Raw genomic sequence first — 24,066 nt, forward strand, 5'->3', positions numbered from 1 at the left:
AAGAGAGAAGGAACAGAGAATATATTCAAACAAATTGTCGATGAGAACTTCCCAAATTTGTGGACAGAACTGGACCCTCGAATCCAAGAAGCAAATAGAACACCTAGTTACCTCAATCCCAACAGGCCTTCTCCAAGGCACATTGTATTGAAGCTGTCTAAAATCAACGACAAAGAAAGAATCCTCAAGGCAGCCAGGGAAAAGAAGACGGTAACTTACAAAGGAAAGCCCATTAGATTATCATCAGATTTTTCAGCAGAAACTCTACAAGCCAGGAGGGAGTGGAACCAAATATTCAAACTATTGAAAGAGAGAAATCATGAGCCAAGAATAATATATCCAGCAAAGATATCCTTTAGATATGAAGGAGGAATAAAGACCTTTCCAGACATACAGAAGCTGAGGGAATTTTCTAATACACGACCTGCACTACAAGAAATACTAAAGGAGGCTATTCGACCACCATCAACAGGGACAATTTCTGGCAACCAAAACTCAAAAAGGGGGAGAGTAAAGGCCTGAACCGGAATACGGGAATGGAGAAAGTAAGCGTGCTGAAGAAAATGGAATACTCTAAATATCAAACTTTCTTTTACATAAACTTAAGGGTAACCACTCAAAATAAATCCAGAATTGAAATATATACTGAAATAAAAGAAGAAACAGAGCGAAACACCATAGAATACCACCACACAGAAATAATAGACAACAACAAAAAGGCAAAGAAACAATGGAGACACAGCCTTACCAGAAAACTAAAGATAGAATGACAGGAAATCCTCACATATCAATAATCACCCTAAATGTAAATGGACTGAACTCACCAATAAAAAGGCACAGAGTAGCAGATTGGATCAAAAAACTAAACCCAACCATATGCTGTCTCCAAGAGACACATCTCAGCTACAAGGACAAGCATAGACTCAAAGTGAAAGGGTGGAAATTGACACTCCAAGCAAATGGTACCCAGAGAAAATCAGGTGTAGCCATAATGATATCAGATGAAACAGACTTCAAGGTGAAAAAGATAACAAGAGACAAAGATGGACATTTCATAATGGTGAAGGGACTGTACAACAAGAAGACATAACAGTCATCAATATTTATGCCCCCAATCAGGGAGCACCGAAATACACCAAGCAACTACTAACAGAACTAAAGGGAGAAATTGACCAAAACACAATTATACTAGGGGACTTAAATACATCATTGACAGCTATGGATAGATCATCCAAACAGAAAATAAATAACGAAATAGTAGCCCTAAATGACACATTAGATGAAATGGACATAATTGACATTTATAGAGCACTTCATCCTAAAACATCAGACTATACATTCTTTTCTAGTGTACATGGAACATTCTCAAGGATAGACCATATATTGGGACATAAAATCAGTCTCAACAAATTTAAGAAGATTGAAATCATACCATGCATATTCTCTGATCACAAGGCTTTGAAATTGGATATCAACTGTAAAAAGAAAGCGGAAAAACACAAATACATGGAGATTAAACAACATACTTTTAAAGAAGGACTGGGTCAAAGAAGAAATTAGAGGAGAGATCAAAAGATACATAGAAACAAATGACAATGAAAATACATCCTACCAAAATTTTTGGGATGCAGCGAAAGCAGTTTTAAGAGGAAATTTATCTCATTACAGGCCTATCTCAAGAAACAAGAAAACTCCCAAATAAATAACCTCATGTTACACCTTAAAGAACTAGAAAAAGAAGAACAAGTAAAACCCAAGGTCAGCAGAAGAAAGGAAATAACAAAAATTAGAGCAGAACTAAATGAAATAGAGAACAAAAAGACAATAGAAAAAATTAATGTGACAAAGAGCTGGTTCTTTGAAAAGATTAACAAAATTGACAAACCCTTGGCTAGACTTACTAAGATAAAAGAGAGAAGACACTGATTAACAAAATCAGAAACGTAAAAGGGGAAGTTATCACGGACACCACAGAAATACAAAGGATCATCCAAGAATACTATGAAGGACTATATGCCACCAAATTCAACAACCTAGAAGAAATGGACAAGTTCTTAGAAACATATAGCCTTCCAAGGCTGAACCATGAAGAACTGGAAAATCTAAACAGACCGATCACCAGTAACGAAATTGAATCAGTCATCCAAAACCTTCCCAAAAGCAAAAGTCCGGGACCAGATGGCTTCACTAGTGAATTCTACCAAACCTTCAAAGAGGATCTAATACCAATTCTGCACAAACTCTTCCAAAAAATTGAAGAAGAGACAGTACTCCCTAACTCATTTTATGAGGCCAACATTACCCTGATACCAAAACCTGGTAAGGACAGCACAAAAAGAGAAAACTACAGACCAATATCTCTAATGAATACCGATGCAAAAATCCTAAATAAAATTCTAGCAAATCGAATACAACAATGCATTAAAAAGATTATTCATCACGACCAAGTGGGGTTCATCCCGGGGCACAAGGATGGTTCAACATCCAAATCCATCAATGTGATACATCACATAAACAAAATAAAGGACAAAAATCATATGATTATATCAATTGATGCAGGAAAAGCATTTGACAAGATACAACATCCATTTATGATTAAAACACTTAATAAAATGGGTATAGAAGGAAAATACCTTAACATAATAAAGGCCATATATGACAAGCCCTCTGCTAATCTCATAATTAATGGAGAAAAACTGAAGCCCTTTGCTCTACGTTCAGGAACACGACAGGGATGTCCCCTATCACCTCTGCTTTTCAACATAGTGTTGGAAGTCCTTGCCAGAGCAATGAGGCAAGAGAAAGAAATAAAAGGCATCCAAATTGGGAATGAAGAAGTTAAATTATCACTCTTTGCAGATGACATGATGCTATATATAGAAAACCCTAAAGACTCCACCAAAAAGCTATTAGAAACAATCAACGAATATAGTAAAGTTGCTGGCTACAAAATCAATGTACAAAAGTCCATTGCATTCCTATACAGTAACAATGATATCTCAGAAAAAGATATACAAAAAACAATTCCTTTTGCAATTGCAGAAAAAAGAATAAAATACCTAGGAATAAATTTAACCAAGGATGTGAAAAAACCTATATGCTGAGAACGATAAGACATTTTTAAAAGAAATTGAAGAAGACACAAAGAAATGGAAAGACATTCCATGCTCATGGATTGGAAGAATCAACATAGTTAAAATGGCCATATTACCCAAAGCAATATACAGATTCAATGCAATCCCCATCAAAATCCCAATGGCATATTTTAAAGAAATAGCACAAAAAAATCATCAGATTTGTTTGGAACCACAAAAGACCCCGAATAGCCAAAGCAATGTTAAGTAAAAAGAACAATAATGGAGGTATCACACTTCCTGACTTTGGCTTGTACTACAGGGCTACAATAATCAAAACAGCATGGTATTGGCAGAAAAACAGACACATAGACCAATGGAATAGAATTGAGAACCCAGAAATAAAACCACATAAATATGGACAGATAATTTTTGACAAAGAAGCTAAAAACATACAATGGAGCAAAGACAGCCTCTTCAATAAATGGTGCTGGGAGAATTGGATAGCCACGTGCAAAAGAATGAAACTGGACTGCTATTTGTCACCATGTACCAAAGTTAATTCAAAATGGATCAAAGACTTAAGCATAAGACCTGACACAATAAACTGCATAGAAGAAAACATAGGTACTAAACTTATGGACCTTGGGTTCAAAGAGCATTTTATGAACTTGACTCAAAGGCAATGGAAGTAAAAGCTAAAATAAACGAATGGGACTATATGAAACTTAAAAGCTTCTGCACAGCAAAAGAAACCATTGACAAAATAAAGAGGCCACCAACTGAATGGGAGAAGATTTTTGCAAACAGTGCCTCCGATAAGGGGCTAGTATCCAGAATATACAAGGAACTCATGCAACTCAACAACAAAGAAACAAACAACCCAATTGAAAAATGGGCAGAGGACTTGAAGAGACATTCCTCCAAAGAGGACATACAAATGGCAAATAGACATATGAAAAAATGCTCAACATCACTAATCATCAGAGAAATGCAAATAAAAACCACAATGAGATATCACCTCACCCCAGTCAGAATGGCTATCATCAACAAGACAAATAGTAACAAATGTTGGAGAGGCTGTGGAGAAAAGAAACCCTCATACACTGTTGGTGGGAATGCAGACTGGTGCAGCCATTATGGAAGGCAGTGTGGAGGTTCCTCAAAGAATTACGAATAGAATTGCCATATGACCCAGCAATCCCTCTCCTGGGTATCTACCCAAAAATCTGAAAACATTTAGAGATAAAGACACGTGTGCTCCAATGTTCATTGCAGCTTTGTTTACGGTGGCCAAGACATGGAAACAACCAAAATGTCCTTCGATAGATGAATGGATAAAGAAGTTGTGGTATATATACACAATGGAATACTATTCGTAAGAAAAGATGATATAGGAACATTTGTGACAACATGGATGGATCTTGAGAGAGTAATGCTGAGCGAAATAAGTCAGACAGAAAAAGCAGAGAACCATGTGATTTCACTGATATGTGGTATATAAACCAAAAACAACAAAAGAACAAGACAAACAAATGAGAAACAGAAACTCATAGACACAGACAATAGTTTAGTGGTTGCCAGAGGGTAAGGGGGGTGGGGGTGGGAGATGAGGGTAAGGGGGATCGAATATATGGTGATGGAAGGAGAACTGACTCTGGGTGATGAACACACAGTGGGATTTATAGATGATGTAATACAGAATTGTACACCTGAAATCTATGTAATTTTACTAACAATTGTCACCCCAATAAATTTAATAAAAAAAAATTACCTCAAAGAAAGAAAAAAAAATAGTACATATGTCTTTGCTCAGATTCACCTGTTTAGTGAGGCTATTGTACTTAAAATTATTCCCCTTCCAGATTACTTCATAAATCATATAAATGTCTAGTATGCTGTACACCTTAAACTAATATAAAATAATATTGAATGTTAAATGTAATTGAAAAATAAAATTTAAAATTTATAATAAAAATTGGAGTAAATAAATAAATAAATAAAATTGTTCCCCTCACTTGCTTTATTGCCCCCCTACTCTACTATCTTCAGAGTTAGAATACTATGTAACTTACGTGTTTATTTTAGTTTTTGGCTTCTCTCACTAGCATGTAAACCTTACCAGGGGAAAGATCTTTGATCTCCAGCACCCAAGAGTAGTGTAAAGCACATATTAACAGAAGGCGCATGCACACATGGATGAATGGACTCATAAAAAGGGCTTTAACAAGTGCTTCAAAGGGTGGTAGAGAGGATTTGAAGACTTATAAAATTGTCCAGCCTTGACCCACTATATACTCAGTAAATGTTAGTTGGACTTGATTTTCAAATATAAGGAGAAGAAAACATTGTTTGAAAGCCAATCCAATTTGAGCCAAGATCTACAGTTTTTTTGTGACCCAATGGTCCTGTTTTCAGCAACTCCCTCACAGAAAACATATACTCTAGGGAGGCACCATCTGACTGAAAAAGTAACTCTGCTTTAAATGACAGTTGCCATGGCTAACAGGATGTCTGTAGCCAACAAGGAAAGATAGTGTTTACTTGCTGGCTGGGATTACAACACCTGATAACAGGAGGAAGCAAGCCAAAAGGGATGGAAGCAGATGGAAGAGCTGAATGTGCCAGAGAAACCAATACCTTCAGTAAGGCAAGGGCTGTGGAAAATGTCCTGCATACAGATATAACAGTTGGCCACATAGCTGAGATGATGAAATCAAAGACCAAATACAAGTTTGATGAACCAGAATTTTAGGAGAACCATCCTGAACAAAGCCATATTGATTTGCCCAACTCAGAGGCAATCTGAATCTTGTTTGCTTGGAGATCAAAGATTAAACTCATCAGAAAAGTCTACTTCATTGATGGGAACAGCTGTGAATGTAGCCAAGACATTTGTACTCTACTCTTTTTTTAAACTTCACAAAAATGAATATGTAAGTTATATATGATTCCACAAGGGGGCATAATAGAAGCAAAAATAAAAATTGGTATAATTTAATTTTCTCCCGTGCCATTTTAACCTAGTAATTTAACAAACAACTTTAAAATCTCAAAACAGTTAACATGATAGATCACTATTTAATCAAGAATGGATATTTATTATCAGGGGGATCACTTTGTAAATTACAAAAGATGTCTAACCACTATGCGGTTCATCTGAAATTAATATAATATTGAATGTCAACTGTAATTGAAAAAAAAGAAAAAGAGAAAAGAAAAAATATACGTATTCCATTAAAAAAGAATGAATATTTTTCTACAATTTCTCAATGTATTTTTAAAAAACAGGAAAAAAGCACTGTATAAGAATGATACCTTCCAAATGTTCATAATTCTCTAAAACTATTTTAACATTATCAAAGAGGATGTTTGAGAATATATAGCATCTAACAGAAAGTTTTTTGTTCTCTACACATCCAAAACAAAAGGGAAATATCTCAAAATAGACAATTAGAAAGTATATATAGTATAATTCCATTGGTGTCTTTAAAAATCCAAAAGTATATGTGTTTGTGTGTGTGCTCATGTGTATTTACACAGCATTTATTGCATAAATATTTATACACACAGCTATTTATTCAACATTATTTATTAATCTCCAACTATGTGGCTGGCCCTAGAAATATGACTGTGAACAAAATATTCAAATTTCCTCTCTCATGGAGCTTACAAGTCAGAGAAGAATGACCAAAAAAAAAAAAGTAAATTATGAGTTAATTTGAGGTAGTAATATGATTGAGAGAGGGAAAAAAAAAGAGTTTAGAGAGTGATGGGAAGTGGGTTCTCTGAAGAGTTAACAGTAGAATTGAGATCTGAATTCCTGCCCATACAAAGATCACACATATAAGGAAATGCTTAGAAACAGCCTGGGGTGATATTCACTGAATTGTTAATGTTAGTTAATTCTGAAGAGAAGAGAGAAGGTTGTGGGGGCTTGGAGTGGTGGTGTGGTGGGGATAGGCAAGAAAAGAACAACTTGAATTTCTTACAAATCTACATACAAACAAGTAGATTGCTGACTTGTTTGTATGTTTTTATAACAGAACCATGAATCTGTGTATTGTGTAATTTAAGCAGATTCTTTTAAATGGCAAACCAATAAGAAAGAGAAAAGAACGAAAACATCAAGGCTGTTCATGGTTTATGGACACGGTTGCAAGGACATACAGATATGCCAGAATGATAGAGACATGAAGGTACAGGCCTCTTTTTCTGACCAGGTGTCCTGGGTCTGAATAGAGTTACATTAATACATACATAAATAAATAATGCAATGATAATAGAGAAAAGGATTATTGTACTGACCTGTTTACTTGTCTTCCTGCCATCTGTGTCCCTTCCCTCTTGCATGCCACTCTTGGATTTTTGGTTTTTGAACGTTATTCTCATCATGTGAATTCTCAGCTCAAAACCTACTCAGAGGCCCTGTTTGTCATAGGCTCAAGTCCATATCCCTCAGCCTGGTATTCGGGGCTCTTTGCATTTTGACTGAGTTCACCTGTTAACTTTTCAGCATTATTCCAAATCATGATTTCTCATTCTAGCAAGGCTGGGCTGTCACTGTCCTTCTCAAATGCTGTGCACATTACCCTCCTTCCTACTGTTGCTTGAGGACCATATCCTGACCACTCCGCTCCTTCCCCTCCAGCGTCAATTATTAAAATCATACCCAATAATTAAAAATTCAGCCCAACACCCTAATAATCTAAGCTCAAAATTTTCTTTCCCTTTAACAAATTATTTTGCAAAGACATACACACAGACTTCAAAAATCAGGTATCAGTGCGAACTCATAAATTTAAAAAATAAATAGGTAGGGAGACAGAGAGATAGATAATTATAGATATATGTGTATGTAGTGGTTAGTGTACATACATGTATTTTCTAACTCTATTCACTGAGAGGCTAGAAGCAGTGACATCCCAGTAGCAAGGAGCATACTCAGTATCCAGATATTGATTTCTAAATTCCATCATCCAGTACAAGAAACTGTTTGATTCCAAGGCCAAGGGCAAGGAGAGTGAGAGATGAACCTGGAGTGTTTTGTAGTGCTAGAAAGTAGAGCAACAAAATAAATAAGGATAGTATTGAATTATAATCCCCCAATAAATAATTTTCCATAAATCCATACAGACATAAATAAATAACATTAAATAAATGAATGGGGAGAAATTAAAATCTTTTCTTACAGAAGCATCTACATTAATACATGTAGAAAGAATGAGGGAAATAGAAAATCATCATTAAAACACCATAGTACTAATTACCACAGGTAAGATCTACCAGTGAATGCTAAAATTAAAGAATGAAAGTTTAACAATAAATGATATTTGCATGGCTCCAAAGTGTCTCCTCCAAAATATTTGGTAACTACAAAAGAGGAAATAATAAATTTACCATGGAGAATATTGGCAGATGTCATCTCAGCCAAGTGATTGAGGTGCACATCAGTAGTAGCACATATTCAACATCATGGACGCCCAGATATGAGACACAAGACACTTCACCTCAATGTAATCATGAGAAAACATCAGACACCCAAATTGTGGGACTTTGTACAAAATAATTGACCAACACTCTTCAAAGATGTTAAGCATGAAAAGACAAGGAAAGACTGAGGTACATAACCTCAATGTAATCATGAGAAAACATCAGACACCCAAATTGTGGGACTTTGTACAAAATAATTGACCAACACTCTTCAAAGATGTTAAGCATGAAAAGACAAGGAAAAACTGAGGAGCTATCACAGACTAGGGGAGATTAAGTAGACATTACAACACAATGCAATGCAATGTAGGATCCTCGACAGGATTTTGGAACAAAAGAAAGACATGAGTGGAAAAACGGGTGAAGCTGAAGTAAACTCTACAGTTTAGTCAATAGTATTGTACCAAAGTTAATTTCTTTGTTTTGATAAATGTTCAGTTGTTATGTAAGATGTTAACACAAGGGGAAGCTTGGTGAAGAGTCCTGGAAACCCTCTGGACTCTTTGCATCTCTTCTGTACATCTAAAATTATTTCAAACTGAAAAAGAAAAAAAATACAAATACACACATACATTCCTGTGGCCTATACCAGAACCAATAATTCAGAATCGGGAGGTACGGCCTGAGAATCTGCATTTTAAACAAACCTCTCAGATGATTCCCATGCACACTGAAGTTTAAGAGCAACTGATCTAACACTAACCATGTTCGTTATTTGCATTGTGAATATGTAGGGTTATTGCTTCATGTTTGGTGAAAATCAGCGTAGTAGAGCAGAAGGAACATGAGTTCTGGGATCAAAGAGCCCTGTTTTCATCTAGGTGCTGCTATTTACTAGTGGTGACCATAGGGAAGCTACTTAAGTTCATCTGTTAAGTGGAGGTAATACCACCTTAGCAGTGTTGTTGAGGCACTGGCAACAATGAATATGAAATTCCCAGAATGATGCTTAACACCTAACAGGTGCTAAATAAACAAAGCGATTATTATTCCTTTACATTTATAAATTGCCTTATTGACAAAAACATCTGCTGATTGAATATTTAGTATAGATGTGTGACCTTGGGCAAGTAACTTAACCTCTCTGGTGTCTCAGTTTCATCACCTATAAAATGGAGATTATAATAGTACTACCACATTAAGTTGTCAGGATTAAATGAGTTCATACGTGAAAGCTACTTGAATAATACCTAGCACACGTTAAGTGTTATATATGTGTTTACAAGTTTATAACTATTTAGTCAAGATAGTAAATTTTCTACCTAGTTATTTTATAGGATTATTGTTTACATAGACATCTTGGGCTATTGCCTGTTTTAACCATGGTTTTACATCTTTTAGATTTTCACCTCTGTTTACTGGAGGATCTCTCAGAGGTTACCCAGCCATCAGCAGAAATATTCATTATTAATATTATCTGACTTTCTCCCTTTTCTCAATAATTATTGTCTCTGGAAGAGCCTTATTCAACATAGGTCCAGTGTGCAATTTTTGAAAAAGAGTGTGACAGAATGGTAGAGGAAAAGATAATTTTATCAAATTGAAAATATGTGTTGAAATGTAGAATTCCCTTTCCTTTCTGATTTTGGCTTGGGGACTTAGGAATTTTGGCCCCAGAGGAGAAAGTTCAGACTGCCCTAGAAGCCCTATTCTATCCAGTTTATCTTTCTGTGAGGAAAGGAGTGAGGGCACCAAACATTTTCCCAGAATCTACCCCCCAGGAGAAAGTTCTCTGTTAGGAAAGGACGTGGGTAACAGAGGGGATGCTGTTCATACTCCTTTCTTGGCAAAGATGGCCTCTCAGTTAGCCTTGATAGACATATTACCTAGAGAAATTTGTGCTCCAGGAATGACTAATGCTTCAAAACAAGAAAAGGAAAGTTCTTAATGAATAAACTTAACGAAGGATGTGAAGGACCTATACACCATAAGTTGCAGGACATTATTAAAAGAAATTGAAGAGGACACAAAGAAATGGAAAGATATTCCATGTTCATGGATTGGAAGAATCAACATAGTTAAAATGTCCATGTAACCCAAAGCAATATACAGATTTAATGCGATCCCCATAACAATCCCAATGGTGGTTTTCAAGAACTAGAACAACAGCAAAAAAAAAAAAATCATCAGATTTGTATGGAATCACAAAAGACTCCAGCTAGCCAAAGTAATCCTGAGAAAAAAGAACAGGCCAGAGGTATCACACTCCCTGATTTCAAATTATACTACAAGTGACAATAATCAAAACAGCATTGTATTGGCAGAAAAATGGACATACAGACCAATAGAACAGCATTGAGACCCCAGAAATAAACCCACATATGTATGTGCAAATAATTTTTAACAAAGGAGTCAAAAACATACAATGAAAAAAAAAAGAAATCCTCTTCAATGAATGGTGCTAGGAAAATTGGAAAGCCACATGCAAAATAATGAAAATAGACTGCTATTTCACACCATACTCAAAAATTAACTCCAGGTGGATGAAGGACCTAAATATAAGATCAGAAACAATAAACTGCATAGAAGAAACAAAAATAAATGAATGGGACTATATCAAACTAAACAGCTTCTGCACAGCAAAAGAAACCATCAACAAAACAAAGAGGCAACCAACCAAATGGGGAAGATATTTACAAACAACACCTCTGATAAGGGGCTAATGTTCAAAATATATGAAGAACTCATACAACTCAAAACAAAGAAACAAACAATCCAATTGAAAAATAGGGAGAGGACCTGAACATCAGGTCAGTTCCAAAAAGACATACAAACGGCCAACAGATATATGAAAAGATGCTCAACTTCATTAATTATTAGGGAAATGCAAATCAAAATGACAATGAGATACCATTTCACACCTGTTAGAATGCCTATTATCAAGACAAGTAATAACAAGTGCTGCAGAGATTGTGGAGGAAACGGAACCCTCATGCATTGTTGGTAGGAACATAAACTGGTACATCCACTATGGAAAACAGTATGGAGGTTCCTCAAAAAAATCAAGAATAGAATTAGCATATAACCCAGCAATTCCTCTCCTGGGTATCTACACATAAATTTGAAAACATTTATTCATAAAGATATATGTATCTCTGTGTTCATTGCAGCATTATTCATGGTGGCCAACACAACCAAAATGGAAACAACTAAAGTGTGCTTCAGTAGATGGTTGGATAAAGAAGATGTATATATACCCAATGGAATACTACTTGGCCATAAGAACAGGTGAACTACTGCCATTTGCAAAAACGTGGATGAATCTTGAGATTATTGTGCTAAGCAAAATAAATCAGACAGAAAAAGTCGAGAACCGTATGACTTCACTCATATGTGGGATATAAAACTAAAAGCAGCAAATGAACAAGATAATCAAACAAACAAAAACTCATAGACCGAGACAACACTTTAGTGGTTACCAGAGGGGAAGAGGCAGGAGGGACGTAGAAAAGGATAAAGGTGGTCATATATATGGTGATAGAAGGAGATTTGACTTTGGGTGGTGTACACACAGTGCATTGTACAATTCTATAGTACATCATCTATAATACAACAGATGATGTACTATAGAATTGTGCACTTGAAACCTACATAATTTTATTAACCAATGTCACCCTAATAAGTTTAATAAAAAAGAATTCTTGAAATTTAAACATTCAAAAATGAATTTTAAAAAAGCTCCCAAAACTTGAAGAGAAAGACAATAGGAGAGAAAAAATTGGAAAATTAAGGTATCACTCTAGGAGGCCTAACATCTGACTATCTGTAGTTCAGAAATAAACAGTAAAGAAATAGGGGAAGGAAATAATTTTTAAAACTACATTAGAAAATAACTCAGAACCAGAGAATATGAATCTCCAGATTGAGAATGTCCTTCAAAGAACCAAAATAATGAATAAAAAGGATTCCACCATGCATATGCTTGTCACCCTTCAGAATCCTCTATGGAATGAAGTATCTAAAGCTTCTAGAAAGAGAAAGAGAAGGGGAGAAATTCTCATACAAAGACTGGGCATAAGAGGGCATCATATTTCACAGCAGCAGTATAGGAAATGGTATAGAAGAAAATTTGGATTTAAACAAACTGAAATAGAAGTGACAAAATCAAAACCATAGCAGAAATGTTGACAAACCTCTCTCAATTTTGGATAGATGAGGTGGACAAACAACTTAAACAGTTATAGATTACCGTAATATGATGTGTTTGGTTTGATAATTAAACAAATACACATGTACTATTTAGTTGTCTCAGGATATTAAAAAAGTTGATCATGTACCAGGCACTGTAGAAAATGTCAATAAATACCAAGGTCGGATGTTGAGAAAAAAAAAAACAGACAGGAAAGTTAAAAAAGGACAGGGACCTGATATAATTGTGGAAGTGAAAGATTGTCTTGGAAAAACTCCTCAAATATATTGGGTTTAGAGCAGTAAAACTTACAAAGATAGAAATAGGTGAGTAAACACCATAGAGTACATTGTATAAAATATAAAATGTTTTTAACAACTTTTAAGTGTACAGTTCCCTGGCATTTTGTTGCAACAACAACAGAACCTTGTTGCACAACCACCACCACCCTCTCAGTCCAGAACTTTTTCATCTAACCAAACTGAAACAGTGTCTGTATTTCTTGTGCCTTTCCATAGGGAGCATCATTTCTTTACTCAATCTGACTTAGCATATATGGAGGCTGGGACTTGCTGATTCTGTATACTGGAATTGTGGCTAATTTAGTTATGTTCAAATCTCTGTTTTTCATATATGGCCAAAAAGAAAAAGAAAAAAAAAAACGTGTTCCTTTTTTTCTTCTTCTTCTTGAGACCTTGTCCTTTCCTCCTCTCGGTTTCCACCTCCGGCTTTAACCCTCTTTAACTACTTTTTCCTTCTCATGATTATCACTAACGTCATTTTCCAAATGTTTCTTCTCTGGAGTTCAGTTCTACTTGAATCTAAATGGCTTCTTTGTCTTTGCTTCTCTTCTGTCCTTCCCTCCTCCAGCTCCCTTTTTATTCCTTCAGTTTTCAGGGTCTTTTAGAAATCGTTGAGAGGTAAGGAAATGGAATACTTAATGACCCAGACCTCCCGTCAACAGAGGCCTGGAGTGGGACACACTGGACCACACAAGCAAAAGAAGGATATTCAGTGTGGTAGGTATTATGTGTGTTTTTCCTTCAGGAACGTGGGTCATCTATACCTCAGTTATTCACAGACCTCATTTTTCAGGACCTGTCCTCTTCCACCGTCAGCCTTGAAGCATATTTAAAGTTGCAATGATTCTAAAAAAGTTCATCAGTTGAATTCTGTAGTTTGGGTAAATATTTATGGATGCCGAAGATACAAACCAGGCATTGTGCTAGGCACACAGGCTTTAGAGGTTAACTAGACACAGAAGATCCCTGCCTTCAAGGAGTTTCTATTCTAATTGGGGGATGCAAGCAATAAATAAGCAAAAATTTTAAAAAGGGCCAGTTGTTATGAGAAGTGATAGAAATATAAGTAGGGTAGTGTGATGAAGATACTAGAGAGGGAAAAAGGAGGGAGCTCTTTGGGAAAGACTTACTGAGGAAGTGACGTCTGAGCTCAGATCTGAAGGATGAGTCAGAGCTGGGTGTTCAAGAATAAAAAGTGAAAAGCTCTGCCTTGCATCTGGGGAGGTTTTGATAGCACTTGACTAAAAGCCTGGGCAATTGCTTATCGTAAATCACAGGAGCCCCACAGAGCTTAATCTTCAGATCCAATTAAGGGGGCAGAAATGTGAAGTTACTCTCATTCCTTTACATCAACAGACATGATTAGGGAAATATAATTTATTTTCACACTAATTATAGTTTTGATACTTTAAGCAATTACCTAAAACAATACTTCACAAACTTTGAAAATGACTAAGGCATCAGGAGTTGCACACGTGTTTTGGGATCAATAAAGAGACTGTTTTGAAGCATATCAGACGCCCTTATCTTCTTCACCTCAGGTGTCACGAACTTAGGGAGTGAAGTGAGAGAAAACAATCCAAGATGAATCCTCTATTACATGAGAAATTCAGAAATTCAAAGTTTTTACTTTGGGTTTTCTTTCTGAAAGAGGGCACTTATGTGTTAATTTCTACCCAAGCAAAGACATAAGAGCATCTCTGACAGAGAAAACGCCGGCTGTAGGCAGAAAGTGAATTAGGAGCTCATTGGCTCCCTATTAAGCTTATTTTACTCCCCACCCTCTGCTGACTTGGACAGTTACAGAGCCATAACGAAAAGTTTAAGACCCTCAAGCCAGAAGAACTTTAGGTTGTGCCAGGAGGTGGAAGAATGCCACTGCAGAAGGCTAGGTTGGAGAGATGGACAGAGCACATCCATCCTACAGAGCCTTTTATGGACTGCAGTACATGTGTGACTAAAGTGCAGTGAAAAGTCTTAAAGGGGTTTAAAGATGAAAGTGAGGTCATCTAATGTAAGTTTTTTTAAAATGCCCCTTGGACATTTCATAATAATATAAGGATCAATCCATCAGGAAGATATAACCACCTTAAATGAGTATGAACCTACTAGGAGTTTCCAAATCTACAAAGCAAAACCACACTTAGCAAGTAGAGAAATAGGCAATCCACAGAGTTGGAGACTTCAGCACTCCTCTTTTGATAACTGACTATGATTAGTGTGAAAATGAATGATGGTTCCCAGGTCGTATCTATTGGTGTAAGTGAATTGGCAGTAACTTCACATTTCTCTCTTTCTTTGTGTCTGAAGATAAAACTCCATGGAGCTTCTGTGGTTATAGCAGACAGACAGAACATCAGTAAGGATATAGAAGTCCTTACACTACTGTCAACAAAATGACCTAATCAACATAGAATTTAAAATAAACATTCTCTCCTAATGTATGAGAAACATTCACAAAGATAGACCATATGCTGGGCCATAAAACAAGTTTCAATAGATTTGAGAGGATTGAAATCATGCAAAGTATGTTCCCTGACTACAAGGGAATTAAATTAGAAATGAATAATAAAAAAGTATCTGGAAAATCTCAAACATTTGGAAATCAGACAACACACTTGTAAAATAATCCATGGGTCAAGGAAGAAATCATTCCTCTGGCTGCTCTGTGAGGAATAGATTGGAGGGAGCCAGTGTGGACACACGGAGACTGGTGACTGGACCTTCCAGAATCCTAGAGGCACTGGGGTGATGCCTTGGATTCAGGTTAAGGCAGGAGAGAGGAAGACAATGGCCCATTCGGATGTATGTTGGAGGTAGAAGCTACGGGACTTGCTGAGGATTGGATGTGGGTGATGCAGGTAGGAGAAGAAGCATCAGACCTAGAGGTTTCAGGCTCAAATCATTTAACATCTCCCCATTGCTCTTGGGATAAGTCCAAATTTGTCACCATAGCTTCTGTTTGGGCCCTTGCCCACTTTGCCAGCCTCTTACCACCTCTGGTTCTCCCTCTGAACCTCCAGCCCCACCAACCAACTTGCCAGCCTCCCTATGCCATGCTCTCTCTTGGTCACTGGCATTTTCATATGCTGTTTCATTTACCTTCAACACTCTTCCCTGCTCTTCACTTATTTATCTCTCACTGTAGATGTCACTTCTTCTGGGAAGACTTCCCTGCTTTCACTCCAGGCTGGTTTAGGGCCTCTGCTCTGTGCTTTTGTGTGACCCCATCAGCATCTGCACCTCACTTTGCTTTGCCTCTTATCTGTTTCTCCTACTAAAGCTCCTTGAGAACTGAGAATATACCTCATTCTTTCACTACTACTATTATATCTAGTTACTCATTACCTGGGCTGTGAGTCAAGGATTAACCCCCATGAGAGAGGGTTGATAAGAATACCACACAGCATTTTACTGAGTCCTTCCTCTGTGTGTGCCAGGGGCTTTGCATGCATTATCTCATTTAATCATCCCAGCAGCACTATGAACTGGGTTATCAATCACTTACAACATGAGGGAATGGAGGTTTAAAAGACTTAAGCAGCTTGTCCAAGACCGCACTTTCTGTTAGTAATGGAAACAGAATTTGAGCACAGGTAGTTAGATTTTAAACCCAAAACTCTCAGCTACAAAGTTATACTGTCAAAGTCGAAACAGGGTTGGAATAAAACACACTTGAAGATGATCCAGTGAGCCCCTGAAAATCTTGCTTCCTGTGGCTGGGCTAAAGCCCTCACACAGCACAGGGAACCAGTGAGATTCACTGGAGGCAGCTGCCCAGATTGAGGCAGTGAGTGGAGCAGAGGCTGGAACCCGCACTGCCGACAGCAGCATTGTGCATGAAGAGCTCTTGTGTGCTCCCTCCCCCCACCCCTCCTTCTCAGAAAACAAAGGCCTCATTTCTAGTGCTGACTAATTTTAGTAAGAGAATTAGAATGGCTAATTTTATATCCTTTTGGTAAATATTCCTCTTCCCATTATAATGTGGCCAAATATTCCTCTTCAAATTAATACCAGCAATTATTGCTACAGAATTAGCCTCCAGAGACACAATGTTATAGATACAAAATGGGGTTTTCCCCTGGTCTTTGTTTTTTTCAAATAAAGAATTTGAAAACGCTTTATATACTTGTTTACTGCCAATGTAATATGTGGATTATGATATTAGAAGTTTCATTTCTTCTCTGCTTGACTGTCTATATAAAAGGCTTTTTGTGATCGGCATGTTTTGAAGTAATGTGAATGGTAACTAACTATACATCTTACTTCAAAAGGGAAAACACAAAGACAGTAGTAACACTGCTACTTATTATGTACCATGTATGAGCCACTGTACTGAGTACAGTGTGTTTTATTTCACTGGATCATTGTGACAGTTTGGGGAGATGGGTGGTGGTGGCATTGCTTTCCACTTTTTACCTATAGGGAATGGATGCCTGCAAAGACTGAAGAATTTGTCCAAAGACACAAGGCTAAGGGGTCATGATGCCAGGATTTGAACTCAGGAATGCCAGGTTCAAGATTCTTAAGGACTATCCTCTGTCACATCACTGATATGTACCATATTAGGGCTACTTTTGTATATCTGCATATCAAAAAGAGCACACCCAAATTTTGTATGCTTAGTTTAACAAGCTCACACCTATGTAGCTATCATTATGTCCAAGACCTGGACAATGTCACCATCACCCCATCACACCACCAATGTAGTCTGTCCGAGGACCATCACCAACATCTTTATATTCAGGGATAGCAGATACACGGGAGGGAAAAAGGGAGAAAAAAGAGGGAGGGAGCTAGGCTTCAACAACTACAAACTCCAATACTTACCTTCGACAGCCAGAAAGGAATGGCACACATCAGGTGCAATCTCAGTTAATAGTTAAAGGTAACCCCATTCTGTTGCTCTCCTTGGAGTTGCCATTATTTTTTTCTCTTTCCTCTTACATTGCACATCCAATCCATCAGGAAATTCCGTTGGCTCTATCTTCAAACAATATTTAGGCTTTCACAACTTCTCACTCTCTGGGTTGTTACCACCTGGGCCAAAGCCATCATTGCTTCTTCCCTGAATTATTAAAATACCTTCCTGACTGGTTTCCCTGCTTGCCCTGGGCTCCCCAATCTTTTGTTCTCGATGCAGCATCCAAAGTGATTCTTTTATCTAAGTCAGATCATGTCACTCCTCTGTTAAAATCCCTCCAATGGCTCCCATCTCACTCAGATTAAAAGCCAAAATTCTTCCAAGGGCAAACAAAGCCCTAAGTAACTGGCCCCCTTTTACCTGTCTAGCCACACCTCTGGCTCTTCTTCCCATAGCTCACCGAGGCCCAGCCACATGGTCCCTGCTGTTCTGAGAGTGTATGCCACCGTGCTCCTTCCTTATTTCCACTTGCTCACTTCCTTCCAAGTGAGGCTCTCCCAACCAACTATTTAAAATTGCAAATTCCTCCACACATGGAACCCTTAGTCCCTTCCCCTGCTTTATTTTTCTCCTGCTTATATACTATATAATCCATATATTTCTCTTGTTTATTATCGGACTCTGTCATGAAGGCAGAGAATTTTGTCTGTCTCAGTCACTGCAGGTCACATCTGGCACCTAGAGGACCCTTCGTAAATATTTATTCTATGAATGAATGGAGAATGGATGGGGTGCCTATGGCCAAGCACCAGCACATTTTTCCCTTGTAGCATGTAGGCTGTTCTAGATTTGTCAAAAGAAGACAGAAATTCAAATATTTTTGTGAAACTCCAGTTTTTAAAAAATGTCAACTAATTCAAAATTTTAAAATAGGCTATGTATAATATTTTTTAAAAAATCTATCTGTGAGCTGAATTGGACCCATAGGTCCTAGTTTGCAATCTCTAGTTTAGGCTGAACTGGCTTTGCCATCTTTACTGAAGACGTGCAAGTTTTCCAAAACCAGTAGCCATAAATGTATTGAAAAGATTTTCTTCCTTGTTCCTCAGTCCTAGTCCAGAAAGTGTGTGTCCAGAATCAAACCTCATCAAAGGCAGCATTAGTTATGGTAAAGGATCAGTAAAGGGCTGCCCACCTGTGAGGGTTCACATCGAGGCCTTGGTGGTGGCATCTGGTGGGACCAACACTGCTGTTCAAGTGTCCCTCAAAGCTTGTCACTGTCTTTTAGACTCGTGAAGCCTCCAGGTCACATCCCAGGCAAGGCGACCAGGGCAAGCCTGGCAGAAAACTATGACCTAAAGTAGGTTGGTAGACTAGGACCCTCTGAGGTATGCCTCCTTGTAGGCCAACATCCAAAAGTCTGATCATACCTGTGTTAGTGAAGATGAAGGGAAAGAGGCACTCTCTTACATTGCTAGGGGAAACCTAAATCAGTCCACTTCAAGGCAAGTAGTTTGATAATATATATAAAATTGACAAATGTGTGGTATTCTTTAAGTAATTATATATTAATGAATTTATCCTACAGGTATACTCATGTGTGTTTGAAATGAATTAATATGAAGTTTTACATTGTGACACTGCAATAAAAGAAGCTTGAGAAAAATCTAAGTGTTCTACAGTAAATGACTGGATAAATTTGGTAGATCAACACAATGGAATGCTATACAGGAATAAAAAATAATAAATAAAATTTTAATGTATTGATATGGAAAGTCCTACATTTATTGCTTATTTGAAAAAATAAAACAAGTGGGCTGATGACATCATGTATGCTATGCTACCATTTGTAGCATAAAAGAGGGAATTGCATACACATAGCTTTTTATTCTTATATGCACAAAATATGTCTGGCACAACTCAGAGCAATTCAATAACACTAGCTTCTTCTAAGGAGGGGACCTGGTGACAGAAGGACAAGGAAGAATAACTTATCAAGGAATTTAACATATTTTTATTTTTAACCATGTAAATATTTACTGAGTTAAAAAGAAAAAGAAATGCCATATTATGTTCTTAGAAATGTCACAAAAAGATACCCATTGTAGCATTGTTTATAATAGTGAAAAAGGAAAGCAATATGCATGTTACATAATAAGATATTGGTCAAATAAAAATTTTACACTATTTAAGATTGTTCTGATTTTATAAATTTCTGATACAACTTGTTTGTCTTTTTCTCTATTGATTGAAGATATTACCTGAAGCTTCATGATGGAATACCTCCATCCTTCAGGGTTTTTTTAAATTAAAATAAACTAATAAGAAAAATGTATTGGGGTGACAATTGTTAGTAAAATTACATAGATTTCAGGTGTACAATTCTGTATTACATCATCTATAAATCCCATTGTGTGTTCACCACCCAGAGACAGTTCTCCTTCCATCACCATATATTTGATCCCCTTTACCCTCATCTACCACCCCTCTCCCCTCTTTCCCTCTGGTAACCACTGAACTATTGTCTGTGTCTATGAGTTTTTGTTTCTTTATTTGTTTGCTTTCAGTTTTATATCCCACATATCAGTGAAATCCTATGGCTCTCGACTTTTTCTGTGTGACTTATTTTGCTTTTTTTGAGTTTTCCTTTTTCAAGTTTTTTTGTTTTAACGAGGGGTGATAATACATTTATTTTATTGGAGAAAGTAATGATAGCTTTAACAGTAATAATGATTTAAGACCAAGGAAATAAATTAATTCAATAACCTTGAATTTTGGGGGTAGATGTCTGCATAACCCTCCGTTGATTAAAACATTAGTATTATATGGTTTTATTCAGGCCTTATTAGATAATCAACCATAAAGAGAAATTTGCACTGTTTCACATGGGTTGAAATAGTTTTCTCTTTCTTAATGATTCAGTGTTTCTAAATTAACTTTTTATTGAAACACCATGCAGTCTCTTGTTTCCTTAAAGACTTTCTAGAAAATTAATTTATTAGCCAAAATCCAGCAATCATTAGCATTATTTGACACATGAACTTGAACAGAAGACTTTTCTGTGCTTTAGTTTTCCTTCCCAGTAAAATAATATTGGCAGGATACCAAGCCCTTGGGATGGTCTTGGGCATGCAAGACATCACAACTGTATTTACATGTGACACATAATTAGCATTATAATATGCATTTACAATTTCTGTGTAGAGAGGTTGACTTTCCTCCACAGTACTCTGGAGTTGTGATTAAAAAAAAAAAAAAATGTCAGCACACTAATACTAATCTGTGGCAAAGTTTTTATTTTTCCATGGCAAAGTAAGAGGGAAAAGTAAGGATAATATGGGGGACTTTTGTTGTTGTTTGTATATTCAATTTAAAGAATTGATCCTAATTCTGAAATTAGGATCTTCAAGATGTTATAATGGATGTCAAAAAATATCTTTTATGAAATGGTAGACAATTATTATTTTTATTTTATTTTATTGGTTTGTAGAATCTCTTCCCCTAGTAGATGAGAAAGATAAATTCTGTGGCTAATCATGTAAGCTTTGAAATTATTCAAGAATGAAATCTCTATGATACCTGTATCGTATAGTACCATATTCATCAATCTTAAATATTGGGGATCCCAATAGAATATTGTCTTAGCTTGTCATAACAAAATACCATAGACTGGGTGGCTTAAACAGAAGAAATTTATTTTTTCACAGTTCTGGAGGCTGGAAGTCTAAAATCAGGGTGCCAGCATAGTCAGGTTCTGGTGAGAGCCCTCTTCTTGGCTTACAGAAGGCTGTCTTCTTGCATCATCTCATGGTGTGAAGAGTGAGCAAGCTCTCTGGTGAGGGTTGAACTTTCAAATGAATGAACACAGCAACAAAGTACTGTGGTTGTGTTCTTCCATCCTCCAATAAGGCCATCTGTCTTTTTCTTTTTTTTTGGTTTGTTTTGGTTTGGTTTGGTTTCCATTTACTCTTTTTTTAACGTTTTTTTTTTATTAGGTTCAGGTGCACAAAACAATGTAATAGTTAGACATTTATCATTTATATCCCTCACACAGTGACAACCCGCCTCCCCCATCCACTACCCCTCTGACATCTCACACAGCCATTACATTTCCACTGTCTCTATTCCTAATGCTGTACTCCGCTTCTTGTAACTATATACATATACACACATATATATGTATATGTATATGTATATGTATATGTATATGCATATAAAATTGTGGTTGACATTCATTATTGTTCAGCTTCAGCTTCAGGTGTACAGTGCAGTGATCAGGCATCTATATCATCCCTGAGGTGATCTCCCTAATGAGACAAGTGTCCATTGGACACCCTACAAAATCTTTACAACATTATTAATTACATTCCCCAAATAAGTCAAACAGAGAAAGACAAATACCTTATGATCTCACTTATATGTGGAATCTAAAGAAAAGAATAAATGAATGAGCTAATCAGAAACAGTCTCAGAGACTTAGAGGAAAAACTGAGGGTTGCTAGATGGGAGGAAGGGTGGGGATAAGGGGGAAGGTGAGGGGATTAGAAAGCACAGTCGGTAACCACAAGATTGTCACGGGGGTAAGAATGTCTTTTTCTTTTAGTTTTTTTTTTTTTTTTTTCTTGGAACAGCTAGGTTTCTGGTGTCTCTTATAAGGACACAATCTTATCAGAGGGCTCTACCCTCAAGACCTCTTCTAACCCTACTTACCTTCCAAAGACTCTATCTCCAAATACCATCACATTTGGGGTTAGCGCTTTAACATGTGAATATTGGAAGGACACAGACATTCAGTCCGTAACAAGTATTGTTATGGTGTTAGAATGATGGTAGGCCAGAGATCCAGGAGTATTCAGATTTTTTCTTGGTTAATCTTTACCTAAAATTGTGGAACAATGGCAAAATAAAGCAAATAACACTATCACTCTCTAAGGCTTTGTAATCTGAAACCCCAGGGCAAAACTCTGGTAAGCTAAGCAGTTACCAGAAGAGAAGTTATTTTCTTAAGGGGTTTGATTGAATGACCTACAACAGGTGTTGACAAACCACAGCCCATTGAGCCAAGAATGGTTTTTACATTTCAAATGGTTAAAAAAAATCAAAAGAAGATGATTTTGTGACATCTGAAAATTATATGAAATTCAAATTTTAGTGTCCCTAAATAAAGTTGTATTAGAATACAGCTAGGCTCATTCATTGTCAATGGCTGCTTTCATGCTACAACAACAGAGTTGAGCAGTTTTAATAAAGCCTAAATTATTTACTCTCTGGCCCTTTAGAGAAAGAGTTTGCCAGTCCCTGATCTGCAAACAAAACTGGCCAATGATTTGCCTTGCCTATTCCCAAGTCCAAATCTTAGCTCAAAATATCATTTCAAAAAGATGCAGAGCCATACCCATCAGCACTAGAAAAAATGGATCTAGAGACAGAGTATTTACCCCAAAGCCTGGCATGAAATTCATTTCAAAATTGTCCACTTCAAGTTGTCTAATGCCAGACCTAGTTATTCCAAGAAAAAACCTAAGAGAGAAAGACAGATGTCCTTTATTGGAAGATAGAAGAAGACAGTCACAGTAATTGGCTGATTTCTCATTCCTTTGAAAGTTCAGCCCTTGCCAAATATATTGGGTCCTGAATTGAACCTATCTAAACTGAGATTTATCTAACTCTGAGTCTTTACCTCTTTATTGACACTTATGGAGAAGGGAGGAGTGGGAGCTAAGAGTTGTTCCCTTTCTAGAATTCAACATTAGTCTATGAAATCGGTGGCATTGTTGAAATCAGACACTTTCTTTGTTTCTGACTCGTTTTTGTTTTGTTTTCTCCCTCTTTCCCCTCCCCAATACACACAAAGGTGATTTTAAAGGATGTGGACTCACTTCTCTATGTGGACACCGATGTTCTCTTTCTGAGACCTGTTGATGACATCTGGAAGCTTCTGAGGCAGTTTAATTCCACCCAGCTTGCAGCCATGGCCCCAGAACATGAAATCCCCAAGATCGGCTGGTACAGCCGCTTTGCTCAGCACCCGTTCTATGGCTCTGCAGGAGTTAATTCAGGAGTCATGCTAATGAATTTAACTCGTATAAGAAGTGCCCATTTCAAGGTAAGGCACTGTTTTATATTTCCTTGTTTAAAAATCGGTACGTTGTCTTTTCAACAGTGACATTCCTAGAGTTTCAGTGTGCTGATTTTGGAAGCAGG

The 24,066-nt window shown here is 36.9% G+C and overlaps 1 protein-coding gene across 1 annotated transcript in view; it reads left to right on the forward strand.

Annotated features, from left to right (window-relative positions):
• GXYLT2 (glucoside xylosyltransferase 2) overlaps positions 1-24,066 on the forward strand; it is a 114,159-nt gene that overhangs the window by 53,831 nt on the left and 36,262 nt on the right. The window contains exon 4 of the mRNA XM_074313296.1: positions 23,717-23,968. Coding sequence (XP_074169397.1) covers positions 23,717-23,968 — 252 coding nt within the window. The remainder of the gene's footprint in view (positions 1-23,716; positions 23,969-24,066) is intronic.

Source organism: Rhinolophus sinicus, linkage group LG10, assembly GCF_036562045.2.
Source record: "Rhinolophus sinicus isolate RSC01 linkage group LG10, ASM3656204v1, whole genome shotgun sequence".
Lineage (NCBI taxonomy): Eukaryota > Metazoa > Chordata > Mammalia > Chiroptera > Rhinolophidae > Rhinolophus > Rhinolophus sinicus.